The following is an 18885-nucleotide window of genomic DNA, read 5'->3' as shown; positions in this document are numbered from 1 at the left end:
TTTAAAATAAAAAGATTTCCCAAAATGCATTGTGTCTGAGCAACGCATTCATAGGGTGCTGCAGTGACGTCAGCCTCCCTCTGGGCTCTGGACTTCCCTGGCCTCTCTGGTGGTCAGACACAGCATTGCAGTGCCATCCATCCATTTTCAATGATGCTTTTTATTGGAGGACACTTTCCAATGGGTTGACAAACTTGTGAGTGTCAAATAAAGTGCTGCCTGGTCTTCACGGACTCGTGTGCGTCACAATATGCCGTTCTATGACGTGGACGAGTGCGGCTTATACAACGGTGCAGCTTATATACGTAGAAATCCTCTGAATTTAGTGGGTGCGGCTTACACACCCGAATGCATGGCATCAGGAACGACCTCTTTCAGAACTCAATAAAAGTGCAGCAGAAAGCGAGTGTTGAACGTCTGTGGTGTCGTTTCAGATGCCCCACGAGTCGACCGTGGAGCACACGCACGTGGACATCGACGCCGAGTCGCCGCTCGCCACACGCAACCGCAACCACTGCAGCGACTGCAAGGACTTGGAGTGCAAACGCAACCAGCTGACCCGCTCCTTCAGCGAGATCAAGCCTCCCAACCTGTTCCCTCAGACCCCCCAGGAGATCACCCACTGCCATGACGAGGATGACGATGAGGAGGAGGAGGAGGAGGAGGAAGAAGAAGAAGAAGAAGAAGAGGAAGAAGAGGAGGAGGAGGAGGAGGAATGAATCTTTGTGGCCATTTAAAGGTTTTCTAGGGAGTGGCAGGGTGAAATATCCCGATGAGAGAGTGTGTGTGTGTGTGTGTGTGTGTGTGTGTGTGTGTGTGTGTGTGTGTGTGTGTGTGTGTGTGTGTGTGTGTGTGTGTGTGTGTGTGTGTGTGTGTGTGTGTGTGTGTGTGTGTGCGTGCGTGCGTGCGTGTGCGTGCGTGTGTGTGTGTGTCTATCAATACTGTATGCACACACAACAACACAGAATGTTTTGAGTCGAGTGTGAAGGAAGACATCACATGACTTGTCACACGACTGCATGCATGATGACTCCTTCAAAACATGATTTTTTTTTTGTAATGGATTTTTCTTTGGTCGTCAAACAGACAGAAGACACTCCATTGTGTTTCAACGCGACCTTTCCAGGCGTGACTATGGGGTAAGGTCGGCGTGACGCGTGACTATCATTGGCGTGATGATGTGTCAGCACATCATTCCTTCTTACGGGCGTCCATGACAGCAGCTACATACGCAAAATGGGAACAACATGCTTTGACTTATCATTTTGTCATTTTACATGTCGCGCACGCGCACGTGCGTGTAAGTGCACATCTACCGCCAAGAGGAGAGAAGGTGTCGCTGTGCATGGGTGGCTGTTGACCCGATGCGTGGTTACCAGGCAACACTCAATTGCACGCTGATAGTTGCCATGACAACAGCCACGTCGTGCTTTTGTGAGTAGCTGCCAGGTGTAAACAGCAGGAGAAGCTAAAAGGGCAGTATTTTTTTAACCCGAGTATTGCGTTTGCTTTTGCATTTTTTTTTTTTTTTTTTGCTTTAATGTGAGGTTTGTCATGCAATGCATTCTAAAGCTCTGTTGGGAGATTTTTAGACGAAAAGGCAAAAAGAGCCAAACTGTTGAAACACAGGTGAAATGAGCTGCCGTGAACTAAATTTTAAGCAACTTGATGTTCCTTTATTTCCTTTTTGTGACCTCATTTCTTGCCTGACACACGACAGAACCTTTATGACGCGGTTCAGTAGCGTTTCCTTTTAATTCAAACAAATGAAATATAATGTTTTAGTTGTCTTGAGAGTTTTCATTGCATAACTTCAAACATGCATGTGTTATATTATAAGTGTAACGCATTTTACAAATGTATTGGCTGTAATTTGCACTGGAAAACAAATGCAAACCCAAGCTGGAACTACTAAAAAAAAAAAAAAAGGAATGGGAAATGTGAATAGCACATTAAATGCTGGAACTAAAATGTTAGCTGTCATTCTAAGCTAGTGTGTATAAGTGGAGTGTTCCATGATCTTCCTTTTCAACAACACATTCAGTCTTGGAGCCGATTGCAAAACAGTGAGCTCAAGTCAATGAGAGACTTTTTTTTTTCCTTACTGTCATGAAGTCCTGAATGCATCAACTTGTCACTGTCACCTCATTTTCCAAAATGATTTTATGCATGTACATTATGCAGTGTTGCCTTTATTCCCAGATGTTCCTGCAGTGTGTACATGACCTACAAATGTATAATAAAGATAGTTTTTCATACTTTTTGACTGTCTTTGTCGCACTGAAAAAACCTCATGCAATTCAAGAGCTGTATTAAAAAGCTACGGTATTACGTTAAAAATGTGTATTATTGTAGCTTGCAGTGAGGTAAAACTGTACTGCTTTGCATTTTGTTAGTTCTTATAAGTGTTAAATGAATATAGTGTGCCCTCGTTTATTGCAGGTGATCGGTCCCCAAAATAGGCCGCAATAAGTGACATTCACACTGTACTTATATACTTGGGAAGGTCAAATACATTGTTTTTGGTGCCTAACTGTTTCCCAAGTATATTAGTGTGTGTGTGAATGTATAAACGAGAGGAATTGCACTGAAACTTCTTTGTAAAAAGGCGCTTTATGAAAGTAAGTACATTTACATGTATTCATTTACAGCGCAGACACATCCAATATGGCGGCGACGTTGACGTATTGCAGCAGTGGACAAACCCACTCGATGCGGCGTGTATGTCTACGGCCGTGACCACAACAGGAGACAGCGCGAAGGAGATTGATTGACAATGGCCTACAGCCAATCAGGACGCAGAACGCAATGGGCGCACCGCCCATACTTAAGAGAGAAAATAGAGAGACACCGCCGCCTCGTGCTAAAGCGCAGAACTACAACACTCAGCTTCCCACAATGCACTTCTTCTTTAGCGCCAGGCCCAGCCTGTATACACTGTAAAAAAAGAACTACAATTCCACACAAAAAATCAGCGAACCAGCAGTCCGAGAAAGGAAATAATCTGCAACGAAATAAAGTGTCAGTAAACCATATAGAGGACCCCACCAGGAAGTTCCATTTGTAGAGTTGTAAACACCACCTTAAGCTGAGATCATTCATTGTTGCTTTTTTTCAACCTTGTATTTCACTGCAGTATTTTGTCACAATTTAAAATGCTCTGCATACACACGTGCAAACCCATAATGTGTACACAACCTGCCACCAAGTTCAGAACCACCTTGCCAACTATTTGGTAAGAAAAGTAGCTATTGGCTGAAGTACAAGTCGCAACATGACGTCACTGTGTAATTTGAATATGACTTTGCAAAATGCTGAAGAGACAAAAAAAGTAAAAACACTTTAATTACGTTTAGAACTACAAATAAACTTGATTGTTGGTATGTTAATTAAAAAAAAAAGATAAACTTTAATATTTTATCTCGGCCAGCGCCTCTCAAAGTTCTCCCATCACACGTTGGCTTTTGAGATTTTTTTTTTAAATGAGCACAACTAAACAGCGAATAACAGATGATGCTGCGTTTATTCTATCGCTCACGTTAACACGACTGTGTGCGTCGTGAGTAGCACCCTCTTGTGGTGAATATATGTCATAGCAACTGAGCGTCATACAGTAGGCTTATCAATTACTTACATTTACCCCAAGAATTGTAAAATAATCAACTTCATTTTACAAACAGAGAGTAGCAATAGACTAACAATAAAATGTAAACACAATAAACACACCCTCCTCTTTTATCCAGTTTTACTGAAGATTAAGAAACATTTGTGTTTTAGTTCTGGCTGTATATAACAGGGCGAGCTACACCCTCGCGGCTCGCGCATGCGTGATTCATTTGCACTTTCAATGCGGAGAGCTCCACATCATGCTGCCGGTGTGTGGCTGCCTTTGGGCGGGGCGGACCGGTCGAAAGCACCCGCTGCTGCTCAGTGACAACACAACATGCAGAACAATACCTGCTTTCACTTTTAAGTCCCCAAATATCATAAAAATCCCTAACGACGCCAGAAATGTCGTTATATTTGTCGCTAGTTGCTTTTGAGAAAATGTGCCGTCAAGGAGGGTTGGAATGCCGCCAGACCTCGCGACAAACTCGCCAAATTGGCAACACTGATAAAGTTATATGACGAAACAGTGACCTCCAGCGGTCGAAAGCTGTAACTACAGTGTTTAAAAATCACCGCTTCGGCTGATGACTTCTTACTACCAATTAGCAGTTAAATATAAACTGAACTTTTTTTCGAATTTTTCCCATCATTCACAATCCTTATGTGAGACATGAACACACACGTCTTATCCCTTTCCTGTGCCTTCTAGAGTTATAAAAAACGATAGAAAGCGGCAGCTCATAACTGCACGTAATGGGATCCACCTATGGTGCCGACAAAGACCGATATTAAAACACCTTCAAAAACCTGCAACAAGCTTTTATGGTTTTCTCTCCATGCTGTGAGCATGTAGTAACAGGTACATTCATGGTAACATGTAGTACTTACAGTAGTTCGGTCCTTTCAAGCATTGGCGGAAAGTCCTTCCTGCGTGCATAGATTCCACATGGCAACATAGGAAGGAACACTACACCTACAGTAGCGTTAACTTCTCCAAAGTCAGAAATAAAAACACGTCAGCAGTGGAGTCAGCTCCAATATGTAGCCATTACAAAAACAAAAGTCGGGCGTACCGTGACGATGTAGTGGAAGGTAAAGGGTTAAGTGGGCGTCCTGCTTCACTAATATTGGTACTGTGGCGACCACAACACATCTCACACGTAGAAGAGATCCGTGTTGACAATGTAGCAACATGGCCGCCATAGCAAAAACACAAAAAGCAGTGGCATTAAAAAAAGTTAATTTGTATTTCTGCCACAAATAGATTGCAGTCCTCCGGGAGGCACTGACGAAAGTGCAAAAATGCAAGTAAAATGCGACCATGAAATGCAAACAATATCAATGTCAATCTTTTAATGAGCAGCCACAACAGTTGTGACACGGCAGCCTTGACGTAACTAAAGAATTATTAAACATGGATTATGATGTGCACGTTCACATTCACTGCTGTCAAACACAAAGCCTCCGTGGGCTGGAGCGCTGCCGGGGTGGGGCGTGGGGGTAACGTGTGACGGGGAGACGGACGAGAGGAGACTAGAAAAGGAAGGTCGCGTGTCACCGGTGGATGTTGAGGTTTCTTCTTGTGGCGTTGACGATGCTCAACATGTTAGATGAGGTCATTAATACTGTGCAAGTCAAGTTTGATTAAAGGACAAAAACTTTAAGACACACCACAATGTGGGGGCGGGGTGTGGGGGCGGTGACATGTCAGCGTCCAGCTGATAACCATGGGGGGCCTCCAATTAGAGAGGAAGGTACATTTTGCATGTGGATGTTGGCTTTAGTCTGGTCCAGACATACAAATACATACGCAGCATACATACAAACATATCTGTCAATTTACAATACACTCATTAATAATCAGCTCTTAAATAAAGTTCTCTTCATTGCACTTTGTTAAAATAATTACTGTTATGATTTTTCTCTTAAAAGGCAATAGTGTGATTTTTTTTAAGGGTGAAAATGCCCAATTTAGAATATACAATAGTAAAAATAAGACCATCTGTAATGTACATACTGTATGTGTAAAACCCCCTCATATACATGAATGGACGTTTAGCTCCACATATGTAGCATATTCTCTCTGATGTGACGTTTAAGAGCATGCTTACATGCCACTGAACATCACACCATGTATGTGTATACATACATATGTATATATATACACATATATATATATATACACATATACATATATATATATATATACACATACATACATACATACAATATTATAAAATAAATAAATACAGGAAAACATTCTTGGTTTGTGATGTAATGGTTTCTCTCAAAGCGGTTTTTGGTGCAGTCTTTGCCAAACCGTTGCTCCGTGAGTCCATGCAGATGATGGGCTCCTCTGAGTTTCCCTGAAAGATGCAAAAGGTGGGATTCGTTCGTTTGTGTGCAAACAAACAGCAGTGTGTGTCCAGTGTAACAAACAAAGGAGGGGGGGACCAAGGTCTTTGGCCTGAGTGGTGTGTGTGTGTGTGTGGAAGGGGGGGTACGGGAGGGAAGCTTGCATGCACACTGTAACTCTGTCCTCTGGTCTAAGTTTCCGCTATGAAAGTGTCAGATTGTCCCAAAAGGAAGCTCAGTCACAGCACCGTCTGTACGAGGGTGTAGCAGAGCAGGGCTTCTGACGGGCGGGGGGTGTTTCACCCACCTCACCCCACTTCCCGCCCCTTTAGAGGGCCTCACTAACAGACTGAGTGGGGGGCAGCATCTGAGGGCACCCCCACGTTCCCTCGCCTCTAGCTACACCGCTTCACCTCTGGGGTCTCCACCGGGCTTGGCAGGGGCTAGATGGGCCCCTCCTTGTGAGCGCTGTGATTGCTCCTGCTCACGCCCACGCAGTTGTGCTGCTGGTTGAGCAGGTGGGACGTCTCGTTTGCCAAGGACACAGTCACGGCCGGGGCGGGTGCGGTGGTGCTGGCTATGCTGGTGACCACGCCGGAGGTCTCCACGCCGTCACGGAGCTCGCTCAGCGTGAGCTCGATCTTCGTGAACTCGCTGTCTGTGGACTGCGGCGTCTTGTCCATACGCGACGCCATCACTGCGTTCTGGTACTGCTGCCGTGTTACCTGGGAAACGGCAAAGATGGATGTCAGGTCATGTGTCAGAGGTATTTAAGCATGACTTAGTGTGCAGGCCATCATTGGTTCTCATTGGCGTCTACACAGAACCACAACTATCTATAGAAAGCTAAGCATCGTTACGTCTAGGGGTGTCCGGGTCCCATCTTCAGGATCAGGATCGACTGCCGATCCGCTGTATTTTGAAGATTGCATAATATCGGCTTCCGCCACGAGATCAGGCTGATACGGTTGCCGTACGGCGTTGGTAACTCTGGGCCACACTCCAACACAGTAGGGGCGGTAATGCGCCTTAAAGCTGGTTGCCACTCGACTCCCGCCACCCGCAAGAAGAAGAAAAGGCAACACCACCATGCAGACATGTCCGTGGTGAAGTTAGTTTCACGTTGGACTACAGCGCTAGTTCTCCCTCACTGTGCCCAGACTGCTGTGTCATGGTGCGGGGAGCTCGCACGGGAAATGCTGCTCTAACCGCTGGTTGTTTATACTAGGGACCGTCAATAAATTGCCATTTGTTACGCTATGCAGTGACACTAGTTTGTTGCTGCAGGTGAGCAGCCTTGTGGTTTCTCTGCTTGTTTTGGTTTCTCCTTCCTTTCTCACTGTGTTTCTCTTTTTTCAGATGTTGGACTTAACTGAGGGGAGGAGCACAGGTGTTTTAGATCAGTCTTGTTGGGGCTCCAGACCTTGTTTGCTTCTCTGCTTCTCTAAGGTGAGGTGTGTAATGTCTGGACTTCAGGCAAGTCCTCCTCACTCCCTCCAGTCTCGAAATAAGACTCGGGCTGGAGTTTTATGGGTGAACCCTCACTCACTCACTCATTCACTACTACAGCAGTATCGCAGTAGAGGGAAGTGGAGTGAAACCAAAAGAAAAGATCTCCAATCAGAGGTCTCCTCCACCAGCAACAGACATTCAATTTAGTGTTGACAGAAACACCCTCAAGGTGCTTTCTGCTCACCTTTATGTAATGCAGGTCTGAGCACGCTCGGACAGAGTAGTCGGGGACGTAGATCTGCAGGAAGGAGTTGAGTTGATTGTTGCTGCTGCCCAGCGTTGGGGTGATGGCGTCTATTCGATCGCTCCTGTTCAGAGAGTCTGAATGATTCAGTCCAAACGGCCGCGGTGGCGATTTGCTCTCTGCAGGGGAAGTAAGGAAATGTCACTTTAGCACATTAAAACACGCCGTGTGTGTGAACAGTTTTATTTCATGCACTCGATCTCTGCTTTCATTTGTTTTTGATTGTGAACTTCAGTAGAAAGTGGTTTGATGGCACTGGATCCAGCAGAGGGCGCCGTATCACAAGTCAATTCACTCCACATTGTCCAGGAAGTCGATGCGTTGAGGAGAAGTCATGTTGTGTAACTTTTGATTATTTGCTTTTTTTGTAAGCACATGACGTAGTTCTAATTTTATAGAATCCCGAACGCCCGATCCCAACAACATATTTATACGTCTTTTAGGCAAAAAGGGGTGACGATGCAACTCTCCACTGATGCAATTCACTTCACTTCACTTTTACTTCAATTCACATCACTTTTAAGCCATAAAAACGACGTGCAACTGATACGAGCTTGGCAGGGATCAGGTTAGCACAAATCACACATGACAGCAAGGAGGAAGTGGGAGAGCACGGAGGAGTGTAGCGTGCAGAAGGTTAGGCACTATAGGGAAATGTTGACTCATGCACGCACAGACACACACACACACACACACACACGCATGCACGCACATAAATTAGTTCCAAATGTGAAAATTGTCAATAGTTGATGGTGTTATATTTGGAAATAAATTGTTGTTTTGATGATTTTTGCGTCGGCGGTATGTTTTAGATATTAGTTTAGATATTTGAGCTGTCACAAAATATTTGTGTCCAAGTGAAAGTTATGCTTGAAATTGATATTTTCACAAAAAGCTGTTTTTCTCCCTTTTTTAGTCAGGGACGGATGTTTTCCTGAAACTTATCTATGTTCTACTGCTGATTACTAAAGAACAGGAAAAGGTAGAAACAAACTTTTTTTCTGATGGAAGACGGGAGTCTAATCTTTCTTTTGGTAGGTTCTACGTTTATATAACCATAGAACACAATATACTGAAAGATCAGTCAAAATAGTCTAAAATGTGCGGTATGGATGATGATAGTACGAATGCAAATGCTATGTTCAAAAATATACCTAGCAGACAGACGTTTAAGAACACCTCCTTGTGGCCATCAAAACAGTAACTGCGTCATTCTTGTTAATCACCTCAAAAATGGGTTTGCTTTGATGTCATGCTTGATGCCAGTGTTTCCAGAAGGCTAGTGGGAATGTTGCTCCAGGTGGTGAGGAAGGCTTCACAGAGGTCATCCGCTTTCTGGAACTCATTTTTGTAAATCCATCCCCAAATGTTCTCCATTGGATTTAGATGAGGGGAACATGCAGGATGGGCCAAAAGAGTGAGCTTATTCCTCTTTGTGAAGTGAAGTGTTGTCCCGTTGAAAAAGCCAATCATTGCCACACAGACGAGAGCCTTCAGTCATGAGGGATGCCCCCCGCAACAGCTCCCACGTAGCCGGCTGCCGTTTGACGCCCCTGCGCAACCTCCAGCTCCATTGTTCCGTTGAAGGATCATGATGGTGGAAAACACCTCTGCCGGGGTCTCCTGTCGTGCCAGTAACTTCAGAAGCCGTCAGGACCGTCACGGGAGAATAAAACTTTCTTCCACCTTTCAATGTCCCATGTTTGGTGCTCTCCTGCAAATTCCAATTTTGTGGCACTGAAGGAGACGAGGCCTTTGAAGACGTTTTTGACGGACAGCCAATCGGCTCCTCCTTGAGATCCAACAGTGCAAAACGTACATTCTTGCAATTTGACCCTGCTAACGTTAGCTATCATTGACTGGATAGCGGTCTCACTGCCAAGATGCTTATTCTTATTGTTTATTGTTTGTGTTGCCTGTTTAGGGCCTAAACTTGTAGCCAGCTTATTATTAATATTCATACTAATATTGCTTATTATTATTGTTATTATTATTATTGTTATTATTATTTATCATGCATCATCCCCTCCAAATAGTGTAAATAAGGGGTTTCCAAATAATAACTTTACAAGAATAAAGTCAATATATTAAGACGAAAAAAGTTAAAATCTAAGAAGAAAAAGTCAGAATTTTATGAGAATCACGTTGTAATATTATGAGGAAAAATAATGCAATTTTAGTAGCATACAGTTGTTATTTTAAAATTGTTTTTAATGATTGTTAACAAACAAAACAATGAATGCAGTTGTAATATTTATGGAAAATAAAGTTGCAGAAAAATAAAGTAATGTTATGGGAATAAAGTCATCAGCAAACAGCAGTGCTGCACCAAGGAGACTGAGTGACAATGGTCTACAGCCAATCAGAGCACACAACACAATGGGCGTGTTCTTCCTGAGCCAATCAGGACTGTTGTGGCTCTATATTTAGCCGCCACACATTAGAGACCAGGTGGACGGACGACATCTTTACTCCAGCTGCACACGTCTTCAACTCTCACATGAGCATACAACACCCTCTACTGGTAGCAGGAGTAAATACAATAACACACACATACAACAGAGCACCCATAGGTTGCTCTAACACGCCACAAGGACACACAACACAACGCGTGTTCATACGCTGTTAAAAGAAAAAAAAAATCAGCGAAAGGTGAACCGCGACGCAGCGAGGGAACACCGTATACTTGAAGGACGTTTCTAAACGGGTGGATGGCAGTGATGCAGTGTGCATGCTCCAATGTGCCACCACCCAGAAAAGATTTGTTCTTTTTTTTTTTTTTAATTAAAGACAGATTATTCTTTCCACTCCTTTGAGGAGCCTAACGGAAATCACACACAACAAAGCGAAAACAGCTTGGCCAAAGCCAATGGTACTACGCCGCCTGGAATGTATGTAATCCCACGTTGGAATAAGTGTGTGGATGAGACGTGTGTGCGTATGCATGTGTTTGTGCAGGCCGAGCACAGTGGGCCAAAGACCTGGCATGTGAACTCTTGCAGATTAGTACTCCACTTTTAAAAGGCAGCGGGGATCAGGTCATTGTATTACAAAAAACACGCGTGCATTAACGCAAGACTAACACAAATGTGTGACAGTCTGACTCCATGTTGGAATGAAACAATTGCATTTGAGTGCTTTGAAGCGCGGTGCGGTCTGTGCATGCTAAACATGTGCCTGTGCAAGTGAACATATGTGTACGTGCGGCTCTTTGTATGTACGCACAGTGGTGTCCAGCAGGGGGCTGTAGCAGTAGGTCTTGTTTATGCAGTCAGAGGGTTAAAGGTTGGGGGGGGGGGGGGGGCCTGGGTCCAATCGGGGGCCTCCAGTCTGCTGCACCATTCAGCCCACTTGAATAATGGCTCAGAGGATGAGGACGTTAAAGTCTGTTTCTTCACACGGCTTTTCCTTCTGTTTGATCCACATGCACCACTTTAACCACTCAAAGCAAAATAAGGTATGCTTCTACTATTTCGTGGTAATAAAGGATGTGAATGAAATGGGTGCGTGTACAGACAGAGATGCGTACGGTACCTGGTGATCCGGCTAACGAATCGGCCCTGTTGACAAAGGTTCGAGAAAGAGACAGCGGGACTTCGTGGGGAAGGGACGGTAGAGAAAAGAAAGAAGAGATTGTTAAGAGACAACCATACATGTACATTTAGACATGGACATCAACATCGCTGGATTCAAATGATGACTTTTAAATCAGTGTTCCCCACCCTTTGATGAGCCACGGCCCACATCTGACATGACAAACATGGTAAAAAAGTGCCATCTGCCATCTGCCGGAAGAACATTTCATTGTTCTGCCTGTCACTGTACAGCGTCGGCACAGCGTCGGTTCTCAATTATTTTCTGTCGTGCCCCCAGTGGGAGACAGAAATGTTTGAAACGCACAACGACAGAGAAACTGATCACATCTATATATTGATTGATTTATTTGAACTGTGCAGACTGAACTGGAAGCTGAAACCAGAAAAATGCAACAGAATGCAAAATGAAAACATTTTCAAGAGTCAAACTGCGTGCTGAGTACAACAAATTCAGACACGTTGGCAGGTCTGCACTAATATTGAAAGTCCTCCCCCAGGGGGGCCCGCCCCTCTATTTGAGAAGCACTGGCATAGATGAATGAACAAATACGTGTTATTTGCAGTCTACAAAATAATACATTTTGGATCAATGAAGTGAAATTGGATCATTTCTTATGATTTCTAATGAGTGGTTGGGACTCAGTCGTTTTTTAGGACAATGAAGAATCCAAGGAGCCAATTGAATTTCATGCTGCACACAGTAGGCAGGACACTCTTCTTGTTCACCAGTAGGTGTCTCTCAGGTCTCGTTGAGCTTAATGGTTGCAAGAAATAAGGATGAAGCTGAGGAGTGACAATGCAACATATTACCTTACTTATGACCCCCCCCATCCCTGTGTGCTAATAGAAAGTTAAATGCTTAAAAACTATGCTCATGAGGCTTTAGAGAATAATTTCTTTTTATAAACATCATTTTTTTTCATTTTTGGTCAAGCAATGTGTAACAAAAAGTGTGTCATCATTTGACAAGAACAATGTGATTCTGTTGTCTGCTGAATTTAGCAGGCAAATATTCCACTTAATCTGAGTTTTAGGGGACAACCTGAGTCAGTGTTGCGTTCAAGAAAATACATCATCGGTCAAGCAAGTTGCATGATCACAAAATCTCACCTGGCGAGACGGTCAGGGCCATCATTCCATAGAAGGAAAAAGGTCCCGCTTCAAACTTCATCCCCTCTTTTCCTGCCTCCACTTCAACTTTGCCCTGTAGAAGTCAGACACAGAATAAAAAAAAAAACAAAACGTCATATCAAACGTCACAAGCTCCAATTTGTTTGTATTTGGAAATAATTTTCCCGTAGGAAACAAAGAAAACAAAAATAATCCTTCTTCTGCCATCAAGAAACCTCATGAAATGTGCAGGCATGTTTTAAGTAACATTTAAGCATTCATAACTGACATAAAAATAAGCTCAAGGCTGTTATTATGGACTTCAATACCAAATGATGAGCGTGTAAGGTGAAGATGACTTGTGTAGCAGCAGTTACGCTCGTGTGAAAGGACAATCACCACGGTTAAACACAACAACACTGCCTTAACTTTGAAGACAAAGGGACGACGCATGCGGGCACCTTGGACAAAAGTATTGGGACACGGCCACTTCTGCACCGAGCTCTTGAACTATATGCTGAAGCCTCACGTGACGTTTTTCATAACGGCGGTCCAACTTTTGGAATTTGCTTAAAAAAAAGCCAAAGAAAAAGCAAAGCACACACAGTTACTTTTTAATTCTGGCTGAACCGAAGCCTGAGGTCTTGGAAGATAAGCTCACTTGCAGTGGTGTGAAAAAGCGTTTGCCCCCTTCCTGACTTCTTTTTTTTTTTTTTGCATATTTGTAACACTTAATCTTTCAGGTCATGAAACAAATGTAAATATTAGTCAATGACAACACAACTGAACACAAAATTTAGTTTTTAAATGAAACTTTTTATTATTAAGGGAGAAAAAAATTGCAAAGCTACATGGCCCTGTGTGAAAAAGTGATTGCCCCCCCCCCCCCCCCCCCCCCCCCCCCCCCCCAGGTTAAAACATAACATAACTTAGATGAATTGAGCTCTATCAGTGTATAAAAGGTTATAAAGCCAGTTCTAAAGCTTTGGGACTTTGGAACAGTGGCGAACCTTCCCAACCAAAATGACCCCAAGAGCGCAGCCACGACTCATCCGAGAGGTCACAAAAGACCCCACAACAACATCCAAAGAACTGCAGGCCTCACTTGCCTCAGTTAAGGTCAGTGTTCATGACTCCACCATAAGAAAGACACTGGGCAAAAACGGCCTGCATGGCAGAGTTCCAAGACCAAAACCACTGCTGAACAAAAAGAACGTTAAGGCTCGTCTCAATTTTGCCAGAAAACATCTTGATGATCCCCAAGACCTTTGGGAAAATACTCTGCGGTCTGACCAGACAAAAGTTGAACTTTTTGGAAGGTGTGTGTCCCATTACATCTGGCGTTTCAGAAAAAGAACATCATAGCAACAGCAAAATATGGTGGTGGTAGTGTGATGGTCTGGGGCTGTTTTGCTGCTTCTGGATGTGGAAGACTTGCTGTGATAAATGGAACCATGCATTCTGCTGAAGGAGAATGTCCAGCCATCTGTCAGTGACCTCAAGCTGAAAGCAACTTGGGTTCTGCAGCAGGACAATGATCCAAAACACACCAGCAAGTCCACCTCTGAATGGCTGAAGACTTTGGAGTGGCCTAGTCAAAGTCCTGACCTGAATCCTATTGAGATGCTGTGGCATGACCTTAAAAAGGCGCTTCATGATGGAAAAGCCTCCAATGTGGCTGAATGACAAAAATTCTGCAAAATTCCTCCCCAGCGCTGTAAGAGACTCATTGCAAGTTATGGCAAACGCTTGATTGCAGTTGTTGCTGCTAAGAGTGGCCCAACCAGTTATTAGGTTTACGGGGCAATCACTTTTTCACACAGGACCATATCGCTTTGGATTTTTTTCCTCTTAATAATAAAAAGTTTCATTTAAAAACTGCATAAAGTGTTCAGTTGTGTTGTCATTGACTAATTTTTACATATTTACATAATATTTATATTTGATGATCTGAAACATGTAAGTGTTACAAACATGCAAAAAAAACAAGACATCAGGAAGGGGGCAGACACTTTTCCACCACTGTATAAACTGACCTCCTGCAATTTCCAACGGGTTCACAGTCTCCTTGTTAGTGTGATTTTATGACGTGGCTCATAGACTGGTGTGGCTTATTCCAGTATATGTAAAAATCTGTTTTTTCCTCTAAATTAACTAGGTGCGCCTTATACACCGGAATTTACGGTAATAGGAGTGTAAAGGTGAGTATTGGGGTGTTATTTCATGCCTAGAGGGCTCTAATAATGTTAAAAAGTGTATTTAGAAAGTCATTAAGAGGTTTTCGATGCTCCAACTACAGAAATATTCAATTTATTAACATTGAATCCGATGTCGCGGAAATTAATTTATGGTGGTCGGGTCTGGAACCAATTAGCCGTTATAACTGAGGGACGACTGTACATATGCCTGAAAAGTTGCAAATGTAGGATGGGGCCCCTTTAAGAGCCTCAATCTGCAGCAGAGTCACATACTACCCATTATGGGATCGTCCATTTTAGAATAAAAACAGCAGAGTGAATGGATATTTCCTGCGTACTAATCTTCCCACTAACCTGCAGAATGAGGATGAAATAGTCCACAGGCCTGTTCCTGTGGAAGAGGTAGTGCTCACACGCCCGCTTGTTCTTCTCGTCATATTTCAGCTCCTGGATGACATTGGGATGCTTCAGCAAACGCAGCAGAATCTTTTCAGACATTTGCGGTGGTGCGAACAGGTCGACTTCTACAGAGACAGACAAGGAGGCTGTGAGAATGACAGCACAACGACCTCTGAGAGCATCTGAGAGTTGATGTGGTACATTATCATACATAATTGGTCCCGCGAGTCCAGTGGCGACGATCGTAGTTCAGCTTAGTTGCTGGGTCATTTACGTAAAGAGTTCGGCTTCTCAAAACAATATGCGTTCAAAAGAGTAGTAAAAATGCCTCCTCAAAAAAAATCAGACCTCACTAGTCACTCGCTGTTACACTTGTCTCTTACTTTGTCGTATCCCTGCGCACTGTCACCTCTCCGTTGTTGTGTATGTGATGAAGACGCCGCATCTTCTTCTGCGACGGAGCGCCGCGTCCATCTTGTTTAGGTGTGCGTTCCTCAGCGGAAGAAGATACGAGCGTCTTCATTCAATGACCCAGCGACTAAGCGGAACTACGTTCCTTGTCGCGGATCTCCGACCAGAACCGGACTCATGGGACCAAGTGGGGGGGTAAGTCATTGTTGATGTGCTACACTGCTGAGGGGGATGTCATACAGTACAACTTCATGTCAAAACATCCCAGCTTTCCCTTTTTACAGTTCTAGCAGTTATACAGAATTATACATTAAAAATGCATGATACAGTATCCCAGCAGGCACCCTCCGTTTGTTTATAATAATAATAATAACACATTTTATTTGTTGCCGCCTTTCAAAACACTCAAGGTCACCTTACATGCAATAAAACAATCACAATAAAACACAGAAATCCAAATAATAATACAAAGGGGGAACATCCAGACACTCAATACTAAAAATACAAGGTCAAGAGGAGTTCGTAGTTTTGAAGAAGTGAGTTTTAAGCTGTGATTTAAAGATATGGACAGATATGGAGTCCAGTAGATGTGTAGGATGTGTAGTGGAAGAGGCATTGAAAGCAGTCAAGTTAAAACGAGGAGTGGCAAGCAGGGCAGCGGATGATGAACAGAGTGAGCGGGACGGGATGTGGAGGGCAGGTCATGCAAGTATGGGGGCGCCAGGTTATGGAGTGTTAAGGTCATCAGGAGGAGTTTCTATTGAATGCGGCGTCAGACAGGAAGCCCTTGGAGGTTAGAGAGAACGGGTGTGATGTGGTTGGAGTATTTGGTGCTGGTAATAATTCTGGCGGGTAAGTGAAACTTAGAGGATCGGACGCCTTCTTTGAGGAGACTTTGGATGCAGAGCATCCAGCAGGACGCACGGCAGTTTCCTGCACCGCCGCCGACGGCCGGCCATCCTGTCCGACGAATCCAACCACCGTTCGGGCTATCACGTGCGCACGTCCCGCGTTGCGGATAAATAAAAAAAATCACATTAGCATGTTCATTGTAAGTTGTATTTTAAAATAAATCGCTCGCTAGCGAGGGGAATTTACATGACTGAACTGGCTGAGAGAGTGCCATGTTTGTGTCCGATGAAAGCGCCCCCTTTCTCGGCCACAGCGGGTGGATATCCCCCACTCTATGGATGCTCGGATGCCCCTCGCCTGCCCATGGCAGGTGGCTAGCCCCGCTGCAGTGTGTACAGTGACGTTGGCGTTTTCTAATCTAATCATTCAATGCAGCACATCGTAGTGAAGTCTGTTTGCTGTGAATCATAGCCACCCTAGTCCAGCAACAACTGTCAGGGTGCGATGTTTACTGTATTCAGCATACAGTATGGACTCTGTGTGTATGCCACTGGCCCCGCCTCCACCCACCAAAACAAAGAGACTCTATGACTGACAAAAGGGCTCACTCCGTTCATGACGCTGTTCTATGGAACAAACGCACCAAGGTAATGAAACCAATACACAGAGTGAATCCTCTTCTTGCCTGTTTGGAGGCGAGAGACCTGCATGCACATGGCAATGTATTGAAGCCGGCAAAATGATCCAGTTCATTTTCGTTTATTGTGTGATGAATTCTTTAATTTCTTACCTTCGAGGCCTGGTGCCCAAAAGACATTTGTTTTAGAGAAATAAAGAGAAATCTTGTTGCATGAGAGAGAGATCGTGAGATCTTGTGACACCCCCACTTATTAAAGATAAAAACCTTTCTTTCTATCTGCGATTAATTGTGATTAATTATGGGTTAGCTCTGGACCAAATGTGATTAAATCTTTTAATCGATTGACAGACCTAATTTATAATTGTAAAATATATATATATATATATCAATAAGAACACAACAAAAAACGCAAAAATGAGGAAAAAGGCTGAAAGTCATGAGATAAAGTTGAACCATATGCTTTGTCACACACACACACACACACACACACACATACACACATATACAGTATATACTGTATATATAACACAACCGCAACCTTTGCATACCTGTCAACATTTGCATTTGAAAATATGGGAAATCTCCGATGAACAGGGGAAAACACGGGCCGTACCCCCACGTCACCACCTGCACTGGTGTAGTGCAAGTTGCAAAGGTGCACCATGCAACCAACCGTGTTTTACTTGCGTACTTTTCTTTTGAAGACCTGACTTTGCCGATATAAAATAACAGTGCTAGCTTCTGGGAATACCGGAAAGGTTTTTTTTTTCCATGCAAGTTAAAAAAAACGGGAATGACGCGGTAAAAGGAAAGCAAAATGCTGGAGTTTCCCCGGGAAAATGGTAGGGTTGCCAGGTATGATCCTTTGACTTTTCAGCATACGGTCCTCGGTGGAAAACGTTTGAACAGCCCTGCCCTAATGGTAATACAATGACCACTCTCCAATACACCTGAGGACGTACAGTCCAAGCACGACGGAGTAAACCAAAGCACTCCTTGCTAATAGCCTTTAGAGGAACTTAACCAACGCTTAGTTGTGAGGTCAAAGTTCTAAAGCAAATCCCATCTGCTGTGAGGAATATGAGTAGTGGCTGAGTATTCGGTTGCTTGTTTACCCAATGAAAAGCGGGTGAAATAGTTCAAATTTTATACTAAGCATGTGGACTTGTGTGGGAGCCAACCTAGTCCAAAAATGCTGGAAGTGATGTCACAGAGGAATGAGAGCAAGAAAACACGTTGGTGTTTTTAAAGCTGTGAGCTGACACAACATGTAACTTTCTGCGTATGATGCGCCAGCAAGTAGATACCTGTGTTTTTTTCCCACTTTGCATTCGAATCTGTGGAACCATCCCGTGCTGCGCTCCCAAGAGGCCTCCCACCTCTTGACAAACACACACAAGCATGCATGCCAACACGCTGGTTGTCAGTCCTCACACAACTCATTCCCTTACACACACAACCACAATACTCATTCTACACACATCTACTCACCCAGCTCTGCACCCATTCGCCCCAAAACTCCCAGCACATACGGGCACATGTGCACGCACACCGCACACACACACACACACACACACACACACACATGAACAAACTCTCCTCGCAATGAGGGGCTAAGGGCACACTGGGGGAAGTCAAGCAGTAACGCAGCCCACTTGCCTGTTGCTAGGAAACGCAGGGTAGCCAGCAGAAGCTGAGGTGATATTTTAACCTTCATTTCATTGTCGGTAGGCTTGAAGGCCGAGAAATCCTGCTTCCTTTCTCGATGGGTGATTTTCTTCTTCGTCTTGTTGTCCGCTGCAGGCACAAAGTGAGAAGTGATCAGAAGACACACGCTCATATACTGCAGAAGTCAGTCCACGCCATTCCACCCACGGAGGTCCCAGGTCACAGGGTGACTAAACTGGAGTTACCCTAACTTTATTGCTTTTCCAGAAACATAGCTGTGGCGTCTTTCTC

At 44.0% G+C, this 18885-nt stretch overlaps 2 protein-coding genes across 4 annotated transcripts in view; one reads left to right on the top strand and one right to left on the bottom strand.

Moving 5' to 3' along the window:
* The window catches only part of nt5c2b (5'-nucleotidase, cytosolic IIb), a 30890-nt gene extending 28632 nt beyond the window's left edge, over positions 1–2258 (top strand). For both annotated transcript variants that reach the window (XM_054778854.1, XM_054778855.1), the window contains one exon: positions 435–2258. In XM_054778854.1, coding sequence (XP_054634829.1) covers positions 435–719 — 285 coding nt within the window. In that variant the 3' untranslated portion in view covers positions 720–2258. The remainder of the gene's footprint in view (positions 1–434) is intronic.
* A 2700-nt stretch (positions 2259–4958) lies between these two features.
* The window catches only part of cnnm2b (cyclin and CBS domain divalent metal cation transport mediator 2b), a 73419-nt gene continuing 59492 nt past the window's right edge, over positions 4959–18885 (bottom strand). Inside the window, exons 3-8 of one of the 2 annotated variants that reach the window (XM_054779455.1) lie at positions 18586–18723; positions 14979–15148; positions 12427–12520; positions 11255–11314; positions 7661–7839; positions 4959–6689 (exon numbers count right to left, since the gene is read on the bottom strand). In XM_054779455.1, the coding sequence (XP_054635430.1) occupies positions 6408–6689; positions 7661–7839; positions 11255–11314; positions 12427–12520; positions 14979–15148; positions 18586–18723 (923 nt within the window). In that variant the 3' untranslated portion in view covers positions 4959–6407. Of the gene's footprint in view, positions 6690–7660; positions 7840–11254; positions 11315–11348; positions 12071–12426; positions 12521–14978; positions 15149–18585; positions 18724–18885 lie in introns of those variants that run through there. The other variant, XM_054779456.1, reaches the window with a different exon arrangement.

This window comes from Dunckerocampus dactyliophorus, chromosome 6 (assembly GCF_027744805.1).
Source record: "Dunckerocampus dactyliophorus isolate RoL2022-P2 chromosome 6, RoL_Ddac_1.1, whole genome shotgun sequence".
NCBI classification, from domain to species: Eukaryota; Metazoa; Chordata; class Actinopteri; order Syngnathiformes; family Syngnathidae; genus Dunckerocampus; species Dunckerocampus dactyliophorus.
This window is presented reverse-complemented; position numbering and strand designations above follow the sequence as displayed.